The 15,690-nt window shown below is 39.1% G+C and overlaps 1 protein-coding gene across 1 annotated transcript in view; it reads right to left on the bottom strand.

Annotated features, from left to right (window-relative positions):
* Positions 1–259: 259 nt before the first annotated feature.
* Positions 260–15,690, bottom strand: part of DOCK4 (dedicator of cytokinesis 4) — a 152,198-nt gene continuing 136,767 nt past the window's right edge. Inside the window, exons 46-56 of the mRNA XM_030469473.1 lie at positions 14,295–14,378; positions 12,390–12,509; positions 11,908–12,029; positions 11,516–11,636; positions 10,911–10,992; positions 10,572–10,681; positions 9,322–9,489; positions 7,191–7,263; positions 4,862–4,975; positions 3,849–3,910; positions 260–871 (exon numbers count right to left, since the gene is read on the bottom strand). Of these exons, the coding sequence (XP_030325333.1) occupies positions 434–871; positions 3,849–3,910; positions 4,862–4,975; positions 7,191–7,263; positions 9,322–9,489; positions 10,572–10,681; positions 10,911–10,992; positions 11,516–11,636; positions 11,908–12,029; positions 12,390–12,509; positions 14,295–14,378 (1,494 nt within the window). The 3' untranslated portion in view covers positions 260–433. The remainder of the gene's footprint in view (positions 872–3,848; positions 3,911–4,861; positions 4,976–7,190; positions 7,264–9,321; positions 9,490–10,571; positions 10,682–10,910; positions 10,993–11,515; positions 11,637–11,907; positions 12,030–12,389; positions 12,510–14,294; positions 14,379–15,690) is intronic.

Raw genomic sequence — 15,690 nt, 5'->3', positions numbered from 1 at the left:
GAAACATCCTAGTCTACAGACTACTTTGTTAGAAAACGTGCATTTATCTCTAGTACTAAAGATCCAGTCAGTATATTCTGTATTTTGTAAGAAGCATTTGGCTAACTCAGATGAGGGTTTTAGATTTCATTTTTAAAAACAGAAATAAAGTACAAATAAAAGCATTTGTTGGTATTCACCACCATGAAATTAAAAAAAAAAAAAAAAAAAAAATCTCTCATTCATGCTCTCTATAATACCTGGCAACCAAAATTAGTAATTTCATTTCAATTGTGCAACATAATATTAGTAAGCCTTTCAAAATTACTCAAAAAGAAAAGGTGGGTGAAATATTAAAGTGCCTAACTAAACGCGTTTTACCATTTTTAAAAAATATTATTATTATTTCTTAAACGGTAAAGAACAGGTTGCAATTAAATATAAAAGTGACTTCTCATAGCTGAGAGACTTTGCGGGGCAGAGGCCTGGGCCGCGGAACCTGCTCAGTCCTCCTGCTGCTGTTGCTGCTGCTGTTCTCCAGGTGGTTCGGCCGGCCCAGTTGTGGCTTGGGCGGCAGCGCCGGGGGTTCGGCGGCGGGCGGGATGGAGAGGCTGTGAGGTAGAGGAACGGGGCGCTTCAGAGTCCGCTCGTACACGCTGTAAGGCGGAGGGGTTTTACTTTCCTTTCTCACAGGCTCCTCAGAAACGCCGTAGCTCGGGGCAGTCACTGCCGGTTCGCTGCTTTGGCTTTCGAAGCCCGAGGTGTCGGATGTGCTGCAGCGGCTGAGCGAGGAGATGCCGCTGCTGTAACTCCCCGACAGCACCGGGGAATTGGAGATGAGCCCCGAGGAATGGTACTCCACCGGAGATGGGGTGAAGGATTGCACAGACCCCTGCTCGAAAGAAAGGGCAGAAGAAGAAGAATTTACCTGGACTAAACGAGGGCAAAGCGTCTCTGTGCTCAGACTGAAAACACACCGATCAGACACACCCATCAGGCAGCTCTCGGGTTCTGAGGCTTGATAAATGTCAATGTCCCTGTATTAAGAACCAGTAGGAGACCAATGAAAAGCTCAACTCGAGAGAGAGTGCCTGGGTACACCTTAAACAGTGCTCATGCCAGCAAGTCACGTAAGTGGAAGTAAAACTGTATTCAAATGTCATCTTACTATCATGATACTTTGGAAAAATCTGGAAGCCTTTAAAAAAAAATAAAGCCTTTTTTCCCAGCTTTAAGTAACACGGGAAGCCCGGCTCGGCGGGTACCTGGTGGTGTCCTGCCCCCTAATGCCAAAGCGCAGGACTTGCACCCCGCTCCCTGCTGCTGCTTCAGGCTCGCATCTTCCGAGTTCGCTTCCCAAAGCTTTTACCTCACAGTTCTAGTGCACCGTCATGCAGTGAAATGTGCACCTACACCGGGGCTTGCATGAAAGACAAAACACCACCGCGGGCCCTGGGGACCAACAGAGGGGGCAAAGGTTGCAAATAGGCTGGACCAGATGCCTGGAAGGTCTGTGGGGGAGAGGGAAGGGTCGGGAACAGGCAAGAGGCAACAACAGTGCTGACAAAGCCCTACCTAAAACCAGTAAGCAGTCCTGTTCTAGTGAAGCAGCTTCAGCTGACAACTGAAAAAAGGTTAAACCATACTCTGCACGTTGAAAACTTTTTCAGCGTATTTAACTTTGACTGGAGTCATCTGATAATTCAGGGCCACCAGTACAGGCTTCAAAAGGGGTGGAGAAGTCACATCAAAGACCAATTTTCCACCCCAATTTTTGTTAGACTGAGTGGCACTCAGCTGCTCAGCTTGAGGTGAGAGTTTGCCATGCAACAAAGGGTGAGGAGGGAAGGAAAAGGAAAGGGGCATAGGTGTATATAGAGATGGCTGCACTGACTTTATGCTGTTGAGATAATCTTAGTTATCCATCTAGGACTGGATCCACAGTACGCTGAAAGCAATGGGAAAAGAAAAATCTTCATTTACATCAGTGGGTTTTGTACTAAGATGACTGCCTCTGGCAGCACATAACAGTGGAACAGAGGCTAAATTTTCAGGGAAAAGCAGAGCAAGAGTTGAAGACATTTTGGACATTGCAAGGAGCCTGCTTGCTTCAGGTTCCATTTCTCTGCATGTGAGGAGTCTGCAGCTGCAATCCTACCTCCCCAGACATGCAGGGTCAAGGTTTTCCAATTGATTATGTAATTGGTTCAAGTTCCAAGAACATCTGAAGCTTGGACTAAGTGACCATAGGTAAGACTTAGCACCTTTGCTTTTGTCATTCAGAGCAAGAGCAAATATGTATAAACCCTTCCTGCTTAAATTGAGCAGCTGAGCAGGGGTAAGCACTTAGTTCCTGACAGCAGTGCAGATTGCTTGCACCAGTAGTAACAGTCTAGACACCAGAACAGTCTGGAAATTTGTGGATGCTTTAAGTGAGATCCAGCAAGTCTCAAAAGTATTCTGGGCCAGCATTCCTCTCCCAAGTGGCAATCCAGACTTTGTCTGTAAAATGCTTACATTCTGTCCGGACCTTTAAAGGAAAACATTAGGATGAATTTGAAATACCCCTAGAATTTGTGAGTATTAAGTCCATTCAGGAAAAAAGGAAGATTCACTTGCATTTGTACAAGGTTCTAATGCTTTGAAGAGCTTCCTAGTAAGCAGCCAGTGTGAAACCTCCCATCGTGCCCACTTCAGCAAAAGTTATACTATGATAATAGGACTACAGGGCAGTCTGATGGCCAGTACAATGCCACAAGGTGAAATGGTACAAGCTCATGGGATAACAACTGGGGGAATGACTATGGACTTTTGATTAAGGATGTGGTGGCACTTTGCTCCTCCTCAGGAGATGTGTATCTCTGCAGCATTAGGTAGGTATTAGGTATCCAAAGGATGAGTTTGGCAGGGCTGCCTCCCTCTGCCCTCATACCTGAATGCCTGAAGCACCTGTTATGCTTCTTTCTATTTGCTCTCCATCTGATTGTTTATCCTGACCTTTCTGACTGCAGAATTACCTCATCTTCACTAGAGTGGCAAAGGCTATCCTCAAGACTAATTTTGTGCCTGTCAGTGCCAGGGTTTGCCTGGAATACTTGGGCTCTGTGTTTGTGTCCTCCAGAGCTGTGAAAGGCACAGATTTCCTGGTCAAGTTTTCTAACCAGGAAGCTGTCATGCACTAAGTAGGTACCAACACACTCAGATAAATTAAAACAGAAATTAAACGAGCACAGTTTAGCCTACATCTCAAATTGTTATGAGTGTTTAGCTGACAGAGAAGAACCAATGCCTATTCACAGCCTGCACTTAATGTTTCCTACAGTCAGGCTTCAAGCTACTTCCAAGTTCTTATACAAACTTGCTGGATTATCCTGCAGAGAAAATGGATACTGAAATGACTAAAGGAAGGATTACTCTCTAACATATGCTCCAAATGCAACAGTTCTGGATGCTAGAGAAGTAAAAGGCTGCACAACAGATTCTGCCTAGCTGCCCTTTGGCCACTGTTGAAGACAGAATTCTTGACAAGGGTGGACCACTAGACACCTCTTACATTTCTTTCTAACACTCCCTTCTGCCTACTGACTCAGGTGAGCTTGATTATTCATGCAGGTGAGAGGCCTAATACTGAGAGGCTAAAAAGTCTAAAGATTAGGTTTCTCGCCTTCAGTTTTGAAAGTATCTTCAGAGCTGCTGTAACTGGTATGGCTACTGACTTTGGGGAATGTTTTTTTAGAGGCACTACCATAACTACAAGAATAAAATGAAAACATAATATGATCCCAAATACATATATCAAATACATTTTATCTACCCAAGGACACATATGACCTGTCCCACAAAGGTGACTCAGTGCAATAAGACATTACCTTCATTGGTGATCTGCCAGCAGGAGATGGAGAAACAGAGGCTATGTGTCTTGCCGGTGATGCTGTAAAGTCAGAAAGATTTCAGTTCACACTTGGCATTGTTATTTTAGCTAAAAAAATCTTTTTAAGTAGAGAGGGAATTCTATACACAAGCATTATTTCTGGTTCCCTCTAGGTACTTGCTCGATGGCTGCAAATAGTTTAGAGATTTTCTTTATTTCCCTTTGTTCTCAGGATTGTCTTACAGTACAACCAGTGAAGCATACGAAAATTCTGCATCTGTCTTCTCTGACCAATTTGGTATCACTGCAAATTGGTTTATATTCTACCAAATGACAACAGGATTAAAAAAAAGTCAGTATAGTAACTTTTCTCCTCTTTTTCTTCTACTCTTAAGAAAAATACTATGTATTTGTATGTGAAATAGCAAAGAAGATAATATAAAATGTACCAACAGCAAACATTTATCTGTAAACATACTGTAAACATTCCTAAACATACTCTGAACCTTAAGTCTAAAATACAAACAGTAGCTTCACTCCCTTGGGAAAAATTATATTTATAGGATCACTTAAGCAGCCTTTCCTTTAAATGGAAATTAATCTTTTGAAAGGCAAATTGGTTATAGTAACAGAACTCATGTACTTTCATGATTGCTGTGCATTTTCTTGCCAGTAAGATTCTTTGTGGTTAATGCTAATTTCTGATGGCTATTCTCCAATTATCATAAGATCAAAAAATTAAATTTCATCATGCCCCTTGGTACCAGCATGGTCTGTCTGAAACTACTCAGTCATTAAGTGAAGGGGCAGAGTATCAGAAACAAAATGCTACAGAAAACATTAATGAGATGAAAATACCTATGGAGACAGTTCTACAGCCTTCCGTGTAAGTAATCAAGTAATAAATTAACCTGCCCAATAAGTTAAACATTAATCAGAGTGGAAAGAATCAAAGCCCTCAAGTACATCACTTTTTTACTGGAGCTTAGCTTAAAATGTCCATTAGCTCACCAGTCTGGGCAGGTCTTGGTGGAACAGGAGGAGATATAAGTTTTCCACTTTCTGATGTGTTTCTGGCTTCTTTCCCACTATCCAGGCTCCAGCTGCTGGGGGTGGCGTTTACAGCTGGAAGAGAATGAAAAATCTGGCATAAGCCTCCACACTTGGAAGTCTCTGATATTATCCACAGAAGAAAAAATACACAGAGTGAAAACATTAAACAACAAGTATGCTTGAAAACCTCTCATAACTACATCAGATATCAAAAAGCTCTTAAACTACACTGTCCATCTTTTGTTTGCCTGATGCAGGCATCTGGCCATCAAGTCATCTTGCAGCTTTACAGCCACTGGGATCATCCACAACAGTAGCAGCTGTGATAGCACTCAGGTGCCCTGCAAACCCAGCCATAGAGGGACATCAACTTGAAGCCTGTTAATATAATCAGTTTCTTGTTGCACCAGACTCCTATTTAAAGGTTACTAGGCAAGGGAGAACACACTATTCACAAACCATTTCCATTAACTCATTTTATACACAGAAGGGACTAGAGAAAAAAACTTGCCAAATTCCAGTCAGCCTTCCTCAGAAAGTTTTCAGTGCTAACAGCCTTTTGTTGCCTGCATTGGCTACAAATTCAGAACTGAAAGAAGGGCACAAAATGGAAAGAGTAAAAATGGAAAGGCATGAAGATGTATGAAAAAAATAATCACATGAAAAAATTGTTGTGGATAAAGAAAATTTATGCATGCTGTTTGTAGTTATAGCCAAGAATCTCTGCTTGATCATGTCAACTGTCACCCTGATGTGTAAAATTGGCTCTTGTCTTTGTCTGCATGATTTTTACCAAATTCTGTGACTTTATAACTGAATGATCCCACAAGGCCCAAAAGGGCTTCCTTAATAGACCTGGATTATCTCATGTAATCAGGAAGCCACCAATGATGGAAAGAAGTCAGATAAACAAACAGGGCATTTAACATAAAAAGCACAAAAGCTGACTTAAATACCACACTCTTTCTTTTATGCCCTATCAAAAAGCAGAAAATTGTTTTAAACCTCCTGCCCCACCCAATAAAACCCCAAACTTCAAATCCTCAAATGTCATCTTGCCATGACAGTTTCCTTCTTGTCTGATCATTTCAAAGATGTGTTGTGTTGTAACAATATTGCTACAGTATAATTGTACATTAGTTGACCCTGAGAACAGTGCACAGAATCATCTATTTTCTAGATTATTTAATTTTGTCTTTTTTATTGCCAAAATATGGAACACACTGTTTGCTTTTTATTGTAGGCTGTCACCTAGCAGTGTATACAGTTTTGCCCTCATCCTAAAAATGACTTGGCACCAGACCTGGGTACTTCAAGTTCCTGAATCTCTTTAAGAGCCATTTTTTCTTCTAAGTCATCCAAGAAGTCAGTTCTTTGGACTGCTAGAGTCTCCAGGAGATAATATTTTATTTTAACAATTCTGTAATGTATTTGGCTGCATAGGTCACTGGAAAAATTTTGACATTTACATATTAAATTATTTCATATGTTTTTCAGCTCTGTGAAAGATTCCACACTTAAACTTTCATAAAAACTTGAACACAAAAATACTCATATTGATGAAAATCTGGACAGTTCTTGTTATGGTATATTCTTAAAATATTTATTCACTATATACCTGTTTCACTGTATCCCTTATTCAAGGCACCACAAAGGGCAGCATGTAATGAAATGATGGAGCATATTATGGATGTGGAGCACATAAGGAAATCTTAGCCAAAAATACTGAATTTCCTCATGTAAAATTATAAGAGGCAATATTTTGTCTAGGGAAATTCATAGGTTTCTCATTTGCTCTAATTAAAAAACCAAAACAAAAACCCAAAATAACAACAATTTGGTCTTTTCTCTTCCAAAGTATAGCACATTGATTTATTTTTTGTAAAGAGGACTTCCAAGTAACAAACTTCAGGACTCTATCCATCTCTTTAGCTTCTCTCTGCCCCAGCTTCCAGAGGTTCATCTCCAGGGCTCATCACTGCAGGTGTCCAAGAAGCAGCCAGGAGAGATCTCACAGGCAGCCTGCTGCAACCTGCTTCTCCATCACCCCTTTGGGCAAACTTCAGGGCCCTTCTGAGTGCAACATTCAGTTGAAACACCAACTTCCCCTTTTTTTTTTTTCAGCAAATTGTTTGTAAACTTTGAGCGGTAGTGTAATTTGGTTAGAATGTTTGGGAATTTGGAGATGACAATATACACTCAAAAAACCAGCATTCTAGTGGAATATGACAGATTAAATTTATTTTCATTGCTTCCAAGATTGATATAGTACAGCATTTCTACTCACCTTTGTCAGGGCCAGGCAGATTGGAATCACTTCGTGGCAAAGCACCATCTCCAATGTGATTAAACAGCATTCTCTGTAAATTGAGAACAGCACAGGTTATGCATAGCTGCAGTTGTATTTCAGTAGCATTTAAGAAAACAAGTAAATTTTTGTTATTATTCCTACTACACATGTCTGCCTTGGAGGTGGAGTGATAAACATCACCCAATAACAGAAAGAGTTTAATTAAAAAATTGTGTATGCAAATAGGGGGTAGGTTCCTTTTCTGAGAACTGGAATCAGAGGAAGGATTATTATATACTGAGTTCTGACAGTTTCCAGCTCCCCTCCCTCCCATCACTCACCCCCTAAAAAAGCTCATTCTGCAAGTGGTATTTTGATAGATTAACGAACAAGTACAGGAATAATCTTGCAATATTTTCACTGCAGAATCAGGATCTGAACAAGGTGTAATGTATGAAAATATTAAAATTATGGCTTTTCGCTAAGAAGAGCATTGTGTATTATTTCTAGTCCTGACTTGTGTTTGTCTTTCCTTTTCTGAATATTTGTACTTTAAAAAAAAATAAAATCAGAGTAAATTTATGAAACCATTCTAAAATTCCACTAGTGTCTTATTTTGGCAAAACTGAAATAATCCATGGGTCACTAATTTAACTTGATAACAGATGTAAAAGACATACATTTAATCCTACAGCTAATTTAGATGTACTTTCCAAAGTAAAGAACACATGAACTTTACTTTTTTTTCTACTCCCACACCCCTTCTTTAAGCAAGATCAGACAATTGGTGAAATCCAAATCAAATCCCCTTCTTGTATCTCCTTCCAGTGTTCACAGATGACCATGCTGAGTCAGCAAGGAACTGTGATGTGGTTCCACAAGATGGCAAAACCATCTGCAAATAATCATCATCATTGATCTAACACACTGCAGTTCCATGTTGCAAAGTGAGGAACAAATACTTGGTTGATACAACTTGATTTAAAAGATCTCATAGAAAGAATGCTGTGATAAATTTTGAGCTACTCTAGGTTTACCTATCTTATCTTGTGCTAGAGTCACACTGGATTAGGTAATACCAGTTTTCCTGGAGTTACCATGAAACTGAGGTGGTATAGGTACACGTGTACTCTAATGTGATAGAAAATGTTCACTAAGGTCTGGTGGGCAAGTGCTGAAGTCTGTTTTCTGTTGTGAAGGCGAAGATAAAAGGCTGAAAAAGCAACTGAAATTGGAGGAGATAAAGAGACGAAAGCTGAATGAAATACAGAGAAACAAGGACATACTAAAATAACGAAATACAAAACCATATGGAAGAGCAAGAGCAATCACAAGATGTTTAATGAGGCACTAAAAAAAACCCAAAAAGCTCCATTAGGAAGAATAAGAGTGCAAAACAAAGGAGGCTTGTTGGCCAGTCAATGACAGCAGGCATTCCTCTTCAGAGCATGGGAATTGCTGGAGAGACACTGTGCAATCACTCAGCCAGAGATCAAAAAGCAAGCACAATTAGATGTTGATTGAAAGCAGCTGTACACAGATAAACCTGAGCATTGGTTTCAATGAGGGAAGTGGATGAAGTACTGCTGTGACCTTGTTCTAGAAGTCCACCTAAAATGAGGTAGCTATGGCCTGAAAGGATTTGATTTGGACTCAAAGTGCAGGAATTTGCCTGTGCATCTCATCTTTCCTGGCAGAAAAACTACTGTGAAAAGTGCATTCATTAAGTTGTAACAAAGACTCATAAATGGGTGGTTCTTTCTCTATGAACTTAGTGTGAAGCTCCAACCAAGGCTTTTGATGCTAATTGATGTTAGAATAAAACCAGAAAGGACAAGGAACAGTTTGACCATCTAAATTCTATTGAGTTACAGTTATCTCTGAGATACCTCTTCATGATTGTCCTGGGGATTTCTTTTCCCCTTCTTAATCAGAAGGCAGAGAATGAGACTCTTGTTTCTGATCACAGTCTATTTTCACTGCTTGGGGAATGTAGCATCAAAGGAAGAAACAGCACCTTTCCTCAGAGAGATGTATCCTCATTATGGTTACAAGGGCAGAAAGAAACTGTCAGACCTCCACCTTTGAAGCACACTTCACTGTACGAGCAAGTTAATTTTCTACTTACCCTCTCTTGGGACACTGAGGGTAGAGACAGATTGGGACATTTTCCTGCTGGGCGAATCTCAGAGAGAGTGGGGACTGGGCCTACGGTCTCCTCAGCCTCCCTTATCGGGTCTCGAGTGGAGTGGGGGATAGAAGTCACATTCCACTTGGCAAAGCAAGAGTTTGTAGTCTGGGAGCAAAAATGGGATTATTTTTTCTTTGTGACAAACTGTAATCCTGCTTTATTTTAAGAACATCTCCTGGTCTTTTCTGTATGTTGGTTTGGTCCTACTACCACTGAGAAAGCACCCAGTAGATCTATCAGTAAGCAGTTCCCAAGAAATGCCCTGGCTAAGCTTCAGTATTACTTAAATGGACTTAAATAGAAAAGAGGAAAAAACTAAATCAAGAGCCAGTTCAATAACTGAAGAAGCAAGGGACAAGAATCCAACTAACAAGAAGCCAACAAATAATTTCTAAAATCAAGTTGTTTTTTATCACAAGCAACCTTTCTCATGGAAATTAGAGCCTTGAACACTGTACTTGTGGTCTCGTCTTTCTCCACTTCAGCAAGAGGTACATTGTGTGATGGCATGGATTAAAACAGCAACTGTGTTGAAGGAAAGCACTTTAGGAAAATAGGTCCATTAAGAAGAAAAGATGAAATAAAGATTCAAAATTGGTCAGTTCACCAAGGTCATTTTGCATTTCAGGTAATTCAAAAGACACAAATTTCATGCGGGCCTATGTAACAGTAATTTTAAGGTAAGAACTCAACTCATTCTTTTCTCTGGCATAATAAAATGTCTATTTTTCTCTATTGAGACTACACTGAAAAACAGGAATTGCCACATGGAGTGGGTTATTATCCAAGGGTAGCTAGGGTTTCCTATTTCAGAAGAAGCAAAGGAGAGGTCAACATGAACAACTTCCATCATAATGTTTTTTCTTCCTTTTTTTCCCTGGATTGAACACACACTTCTGTTTCATACAAGCAGGCTGTGTCACCTGGTAGTTCTTTGCATCTCTCTCACTGCAGTCAGTAAATACCAAAAACTGGCTCTAAACCTAGACAAAGCAAGCAGAAATATGGCAAAGCACTGTGCATTCTATTCACATCTCCTTCATGTAGAATTAAAACTTTAGCGTATTTGCTTATAAATACAAAAAAACCCACTCTTGATAATTCAAAGCATGAATCTGCTTGAAGTTTAAAAAGTGCCTTTATCATCTTCTTAGCTACTTGTACTCTGCAGACTCAGAGCTTCCTACCTGTGAGGTTTCCAAAGGAGTAGGGTAGATGGCACTGCAGGGTCTCTCTCTGGGGGACAGACAGGAGTTTTCTCGGGAATGCTTATGTTTGTCAGACAACAGAGGAGAGGCTAGAACATAAACATGACAAATGATTAAATGCATCATGCAGTGAAACCTGGACATTCAATTTTATGCTGATGACAAAGAAATCCTCTGTCCTTAATAATTCATATTCCGCAAACAACTGGTTAAAATTGATGTCTGACCAGTGATAGCATGCAAAAATTCAGCTCTGTAATGTATCAAGAATCATTTAATTCAGTTTCAGAATCATTTAATCAGGAGATGAGCACTGACCTCTGGCACTGGATGGAGCAGAACTGGTCACATTAGGTGAAGCAGAATGAGTAGAACTCAAGCTTGAGGTAGATGGACTAGGCTGTGTAATGGAAGAGACACTTTTATTACCATATCACGCTTACCAATTTGGAAAACAAAAATTTATGACACACTTTCCACTAAAACAAGGAATTTGACACTTCTTAGACTAGTTTATCACTATTTGAAAATAGCAAATTGATATAAAGACCTTTAAAGTAACTACACAAAGATGCAGTAAAATATCAAATAAATAGAAACGTAATTAACATTAAAATAACTACATCACAACTGTGACAACTGGATAGAAAAGTGTATGATGTAAGCTCAGATGGCTTTGCATCACAGTGAATTTCTGTTTATTTGTAAAAAATCCATGCCCTAAGCTAAAGAAGAAGAAACAGTTACATAGAAAACTGTTCTTCCTAAATTATAGGCTAAGCAGACCATTTAAAGATTTATTTTTTTAAAAAAGTATCAGCAATAAATTTGAGATTTCTGAACAAAATAACGTATGCATTAATTTAGTAAATAGCCTTTAAGAAAGACTGTGTTTAGCCTGAAGAAATTACAATAATTTGTACCTGCATGTTAAAAACTTCATCAGAGCTTTCTGATTGCCCAGTGATATTGCTGACTTCAGCAGAAGCTTGGGATGACAGTGATGAGGATGAATACCGATTGACAGCTGGATAACTCAAGGGACTGTTATAAGAATGACGAAATATAAAGTTGTTAACTCTAGTTGCCAGTCTTTCATGTGAAAATACTCATGTTTATTCATCTCCACAGTTTCATTTTGATTTGGGTGGTGGGGACAGAAAATATATATATATATATATATATATATATCAACTATTCATGCCTGAAGACACTTCAGGCAGATCATATGGAGAAGCTTGCACACAAGCACAGCATTTTAAAGGGCATCTTCCATGAGGAACAAAGGCTACCAATTTCTAGTAATTTAACTTGCCTGCGGCGTGGTATTACCCTGGCACCATCAGGGCTCATAGAAACAGGTATGGAATTTCGGCATACACGAGGACTTCCATTTGGGAAATGAACAGGGCTAGCTTGTACACAGGCAGAAAATTCCTGGTGAGTTGTTAAAAAAAAAATTAATTAAAGAACATAATATCATTAAGCATTTTGTAAGTTACAGGCAGCAATTTGAATAGGTAGATCTCCATTTTGGACCAGCTTCATCATTAGTAAGAATTTTTTTTAAAACTTTTTACTGATGATACTTTGCTTTTAGTAAAATGTGACAAGTTTTCTCTGCAGTGTATGTAAGGCTTATGAACTTCCACTTCACTTTGTGGTCCTGTAAGAATGCTACAAGTTGTAATGTGGACAAAGAACCAAAAGATGTCACTGTTTGTTGCTCAGGAAAATTAAACAGCCTGTACTGCAGCTAAATGTTCTCCTGGGCTATCCATGCACCTGCTCATGTACCTGTATTCCCAAGCTTGACTTCATCACAAAGAACTGATCCACCAGCTTTTTGTGCAATGGCCTCATGTCCTGTGGCACCACCTTCTCATGCACTGCCAAGCCAAATTCTAGAATCTGGGCCTGCAGAACAGACAGGAAGAAATAGGGGGAAAATATTTTTTGATTTATTCTCTTTAACCTTTCATCATTAATTATGATACTGATTTAAAAAAAAACAAAAACCAAATATACGTTGTAGTAACAGTATCTAATTCCCCAAAAGACTTGTAATCCAACAAGGCCTGAGACCAAAACTAGGATTTATGCCTTTTCCCATTTTACTATTCAAATCCCCTAAAAGATTTGGCTCTTGTGAATTCAGCTCTAATATAAAACGCACTATGCATAACGCACGAAAATTCTGGCTAAATGGCAGCTTTACAAGGAGAAGTTCTAAACCCTAAATAAAAGCTATTTTCTATGAGAATAGCTGAAAAAAGCTTGAAACAGCAGTGGCCACACCCACCAGAAACTGTCAGATATTTTCAGTTAAGTCCATGGGTCTCTCTCCTATTCCAGCTCCCCAGAGACCTCAGTAAGTGGTGGCAGTATTCTTGACGCAAGGCATGACTAAAAATATTCAGAATAACATTGCTGAAACTCTCATCTTGCTCAAATTTGGTCGCAGGCACTTAAAATTCTGAACTGTTTCCATGAGGAATCAGATACACTTAAAAACAAAATAGCTTGATTATGCTGTAATATCTTTGGATGAGAGCTGAGATTTTCAGGCAGGCTGCGTGCGGGCACACAGCTGCGCAGCATCGCTGGCCTGAGGTCGGGACTGCAGCACAGCCCTCTGCACACACAGCCACCCCACAGCCCTTCTGAATGCCCTGTGTTTGCTGCTAAATCAGCCCTGGGTGCCAGGCAGAGTTTGACTGCTACCACTTGAATTCAGAGCTTTTGTCACAGGGAGTTATTAACTTCAGTTTTAAATTGTAAGGCTTAGTGAGATTAACTGTGGCTTGAAAAAGCAGAACTGCAGTGTAAATTACTTATACACTATCCAAATGAAATTAAAGTAAGCTCCGTGAGCCTGTTCTGATTTATACTGTCTAAAAATCTTTCCCTTTGGCTGGTCTGATCAAAAAATACCACAATGTTGATGAAAACCAGAATTAACATCTTGCCAAATTCCAATACTTTAACCTCTTTATCCCAGGCTACCAATAAAATTTCAGTATGATTCATAGAACAAAGATAGGCAAATTTCAGTTAAAAGAGCTGAAATGCTTAGTAAGATCATTTGATAAAAATATTTTTTTCAGCATTTCTGAATGGAGACATTTCATATTTAAGGCCAGTAGGTAGATGTCTTATAAACAAAGAAGTAACATAAAAATCATATAATGTATAGAATACTCACCTGTTTCATTTAATCAGCTGGTGCTAATTTTACTGCTTTGGCAATTATTAATAGACTTTTTCCACTGTAATAAGATTTTTCAGGTTTCTTCCCTCTTATCCTAAACCTTCTAGTGAAAATGTTTGTTCTGTGTAGTGATAAAATATGCCACACAAATATTTGCTTAAGTCATCAAATGCTTCATTGAGGTAATGATTATTCTGTAGTAATGGTAAAATATGTGCAAATATTTGCATCACAAATCATCACAAAAGAAAAAGCTGTCCCCCATTCAATCTTTAATTTAGAATAGTTTGAAGTGATTAAGATAATGATGAAAAGGATTAGAGAAAAATATTAACATTACCCAGAAACCTGCTTGTATAGGAAGTTGCTGTATTTCTAATTCAGAAAATACTGAGTACCATTGGGCACTTATTAACCTCTGAAGTATTATATTTTATTTTGGGACACTTTTAGTTAGAACAACTGAGCAGTCAGGTTTTTTCCCACTTTACCTGCTCAAGCATCAGCTCTCTCAAGCGTGTGATCTTCTCTCCATCCTCTGGATGGTTCAAGATGTATTCTTTGATAAAGAATGCCTAAGGAGAACAAAATTGCATGTTAACAAAATTAGCAAAAACACATCACATTTTTTTCTTTAACCAAGTTTCTAAATTATATTTTTGAAATAAGAGCTCATTTCTACCGCAGCAGAGGAAAATAAAAACTAAGAAATTAGTTATTCACATATGAAGGTTGGAGACCTTGGCCAAATACAATGTAGCTAATCTTGAGTGGAATTTACCAGTTTTTCAACATCCAGGACAGATCCTGAATCAAATTTGGAAACCTGCACATCAGAGTTAAAAGCAAACACAGGTCACCTGAACTAAATATCTCTTCTTCATTAATTGTGACATGGGATTTTCAAATAATTAGAGTTAGATTTTCTTGTCTTCTCCTACTAGGAGCTTCATTATCCCTTACATACAACCATACCTTCAGAACAATGCCAAATTACATACTATAATGTGTTGGAGCTGTGACACTGTCTTTTTACTCATTCTTAACAGGCTGTTTTAAAGAACTCACAGTGACATTGATGTCAAAAAGCCACACATTTCACTTCAGGAGCATCTCAGCGACATCCAGTTGTGTTCATTGGCTTACAGGACTTCCTGCTCCATCACCTTGTACCAACTAGAGTACCCCAAAATCATTTTACCCACCAGCAATGCCCTGAACATAGCACTCCCCTGTGTGTCCACAACTGCATCTTTCTTAACATGACAATCATCCTACTCTGCAAGGGGATTATGTCAAGTTTACAATTCTTGATGCTATTCTGTAAAGAAAATGCCCAGCTGCTCATCTGAGAGATTTCTACACTTCCTCAGAAATGCATTTGTCACAAAAAAAGTGTCTCTATGCCTACCTATACACACACATAGTTTTCTACCCATAGAATTTAGAGGATTTAGAGCTGCCCCATGCTGTGTTTTCCTTTTGCACTTGTCTTAGCATTTCCCTCATATACTTCTTACAAGGTTCTCCATCCACCTTTAGGTTTTAACATCTTTGCTATGCAGAATATTTTGTAACTATGGGGAGCAGCAGAGCTGGACACAGGCACACCCCTTCCTCTGATTCAGTTCCAAAATTTCATGGCCTGACAGCCCCTAACACAAAGATGCTGAGACCTGTCTAGAAAAGGCTGATACTGTAACAGAGAACATTTATCTCACATGGTCATTTCACTGCAGATTTAGCAGAATAATAAAAAATCATGTTTAAATCTTTAAAAGGAGCCCTCTGATACTTGCTAAAATCCCAAACTTCTGCCAGCCAATGTTCTTTTTTTCCCTTAGCTACTAGTTTAATGCTCAGTCAGTACCAAGCAGGTTGTGTCCC

Source organism: Calypte anna, chromosome 1 (assembly GCF_003957555.1).
Source record: "Calypte anna isolate BGI_N300 chromosome 1, bCalAnn1_v1.p, whole genome shotgun sequence".
NCBI lineage: Eukaryota > Metazoa > Chordata > Aves > Apodiformes > Trochilidae > Calypte > Calypte anna.
This window is presented reverse-complemented; position numbering and strand designations above follow the sequence as displayed.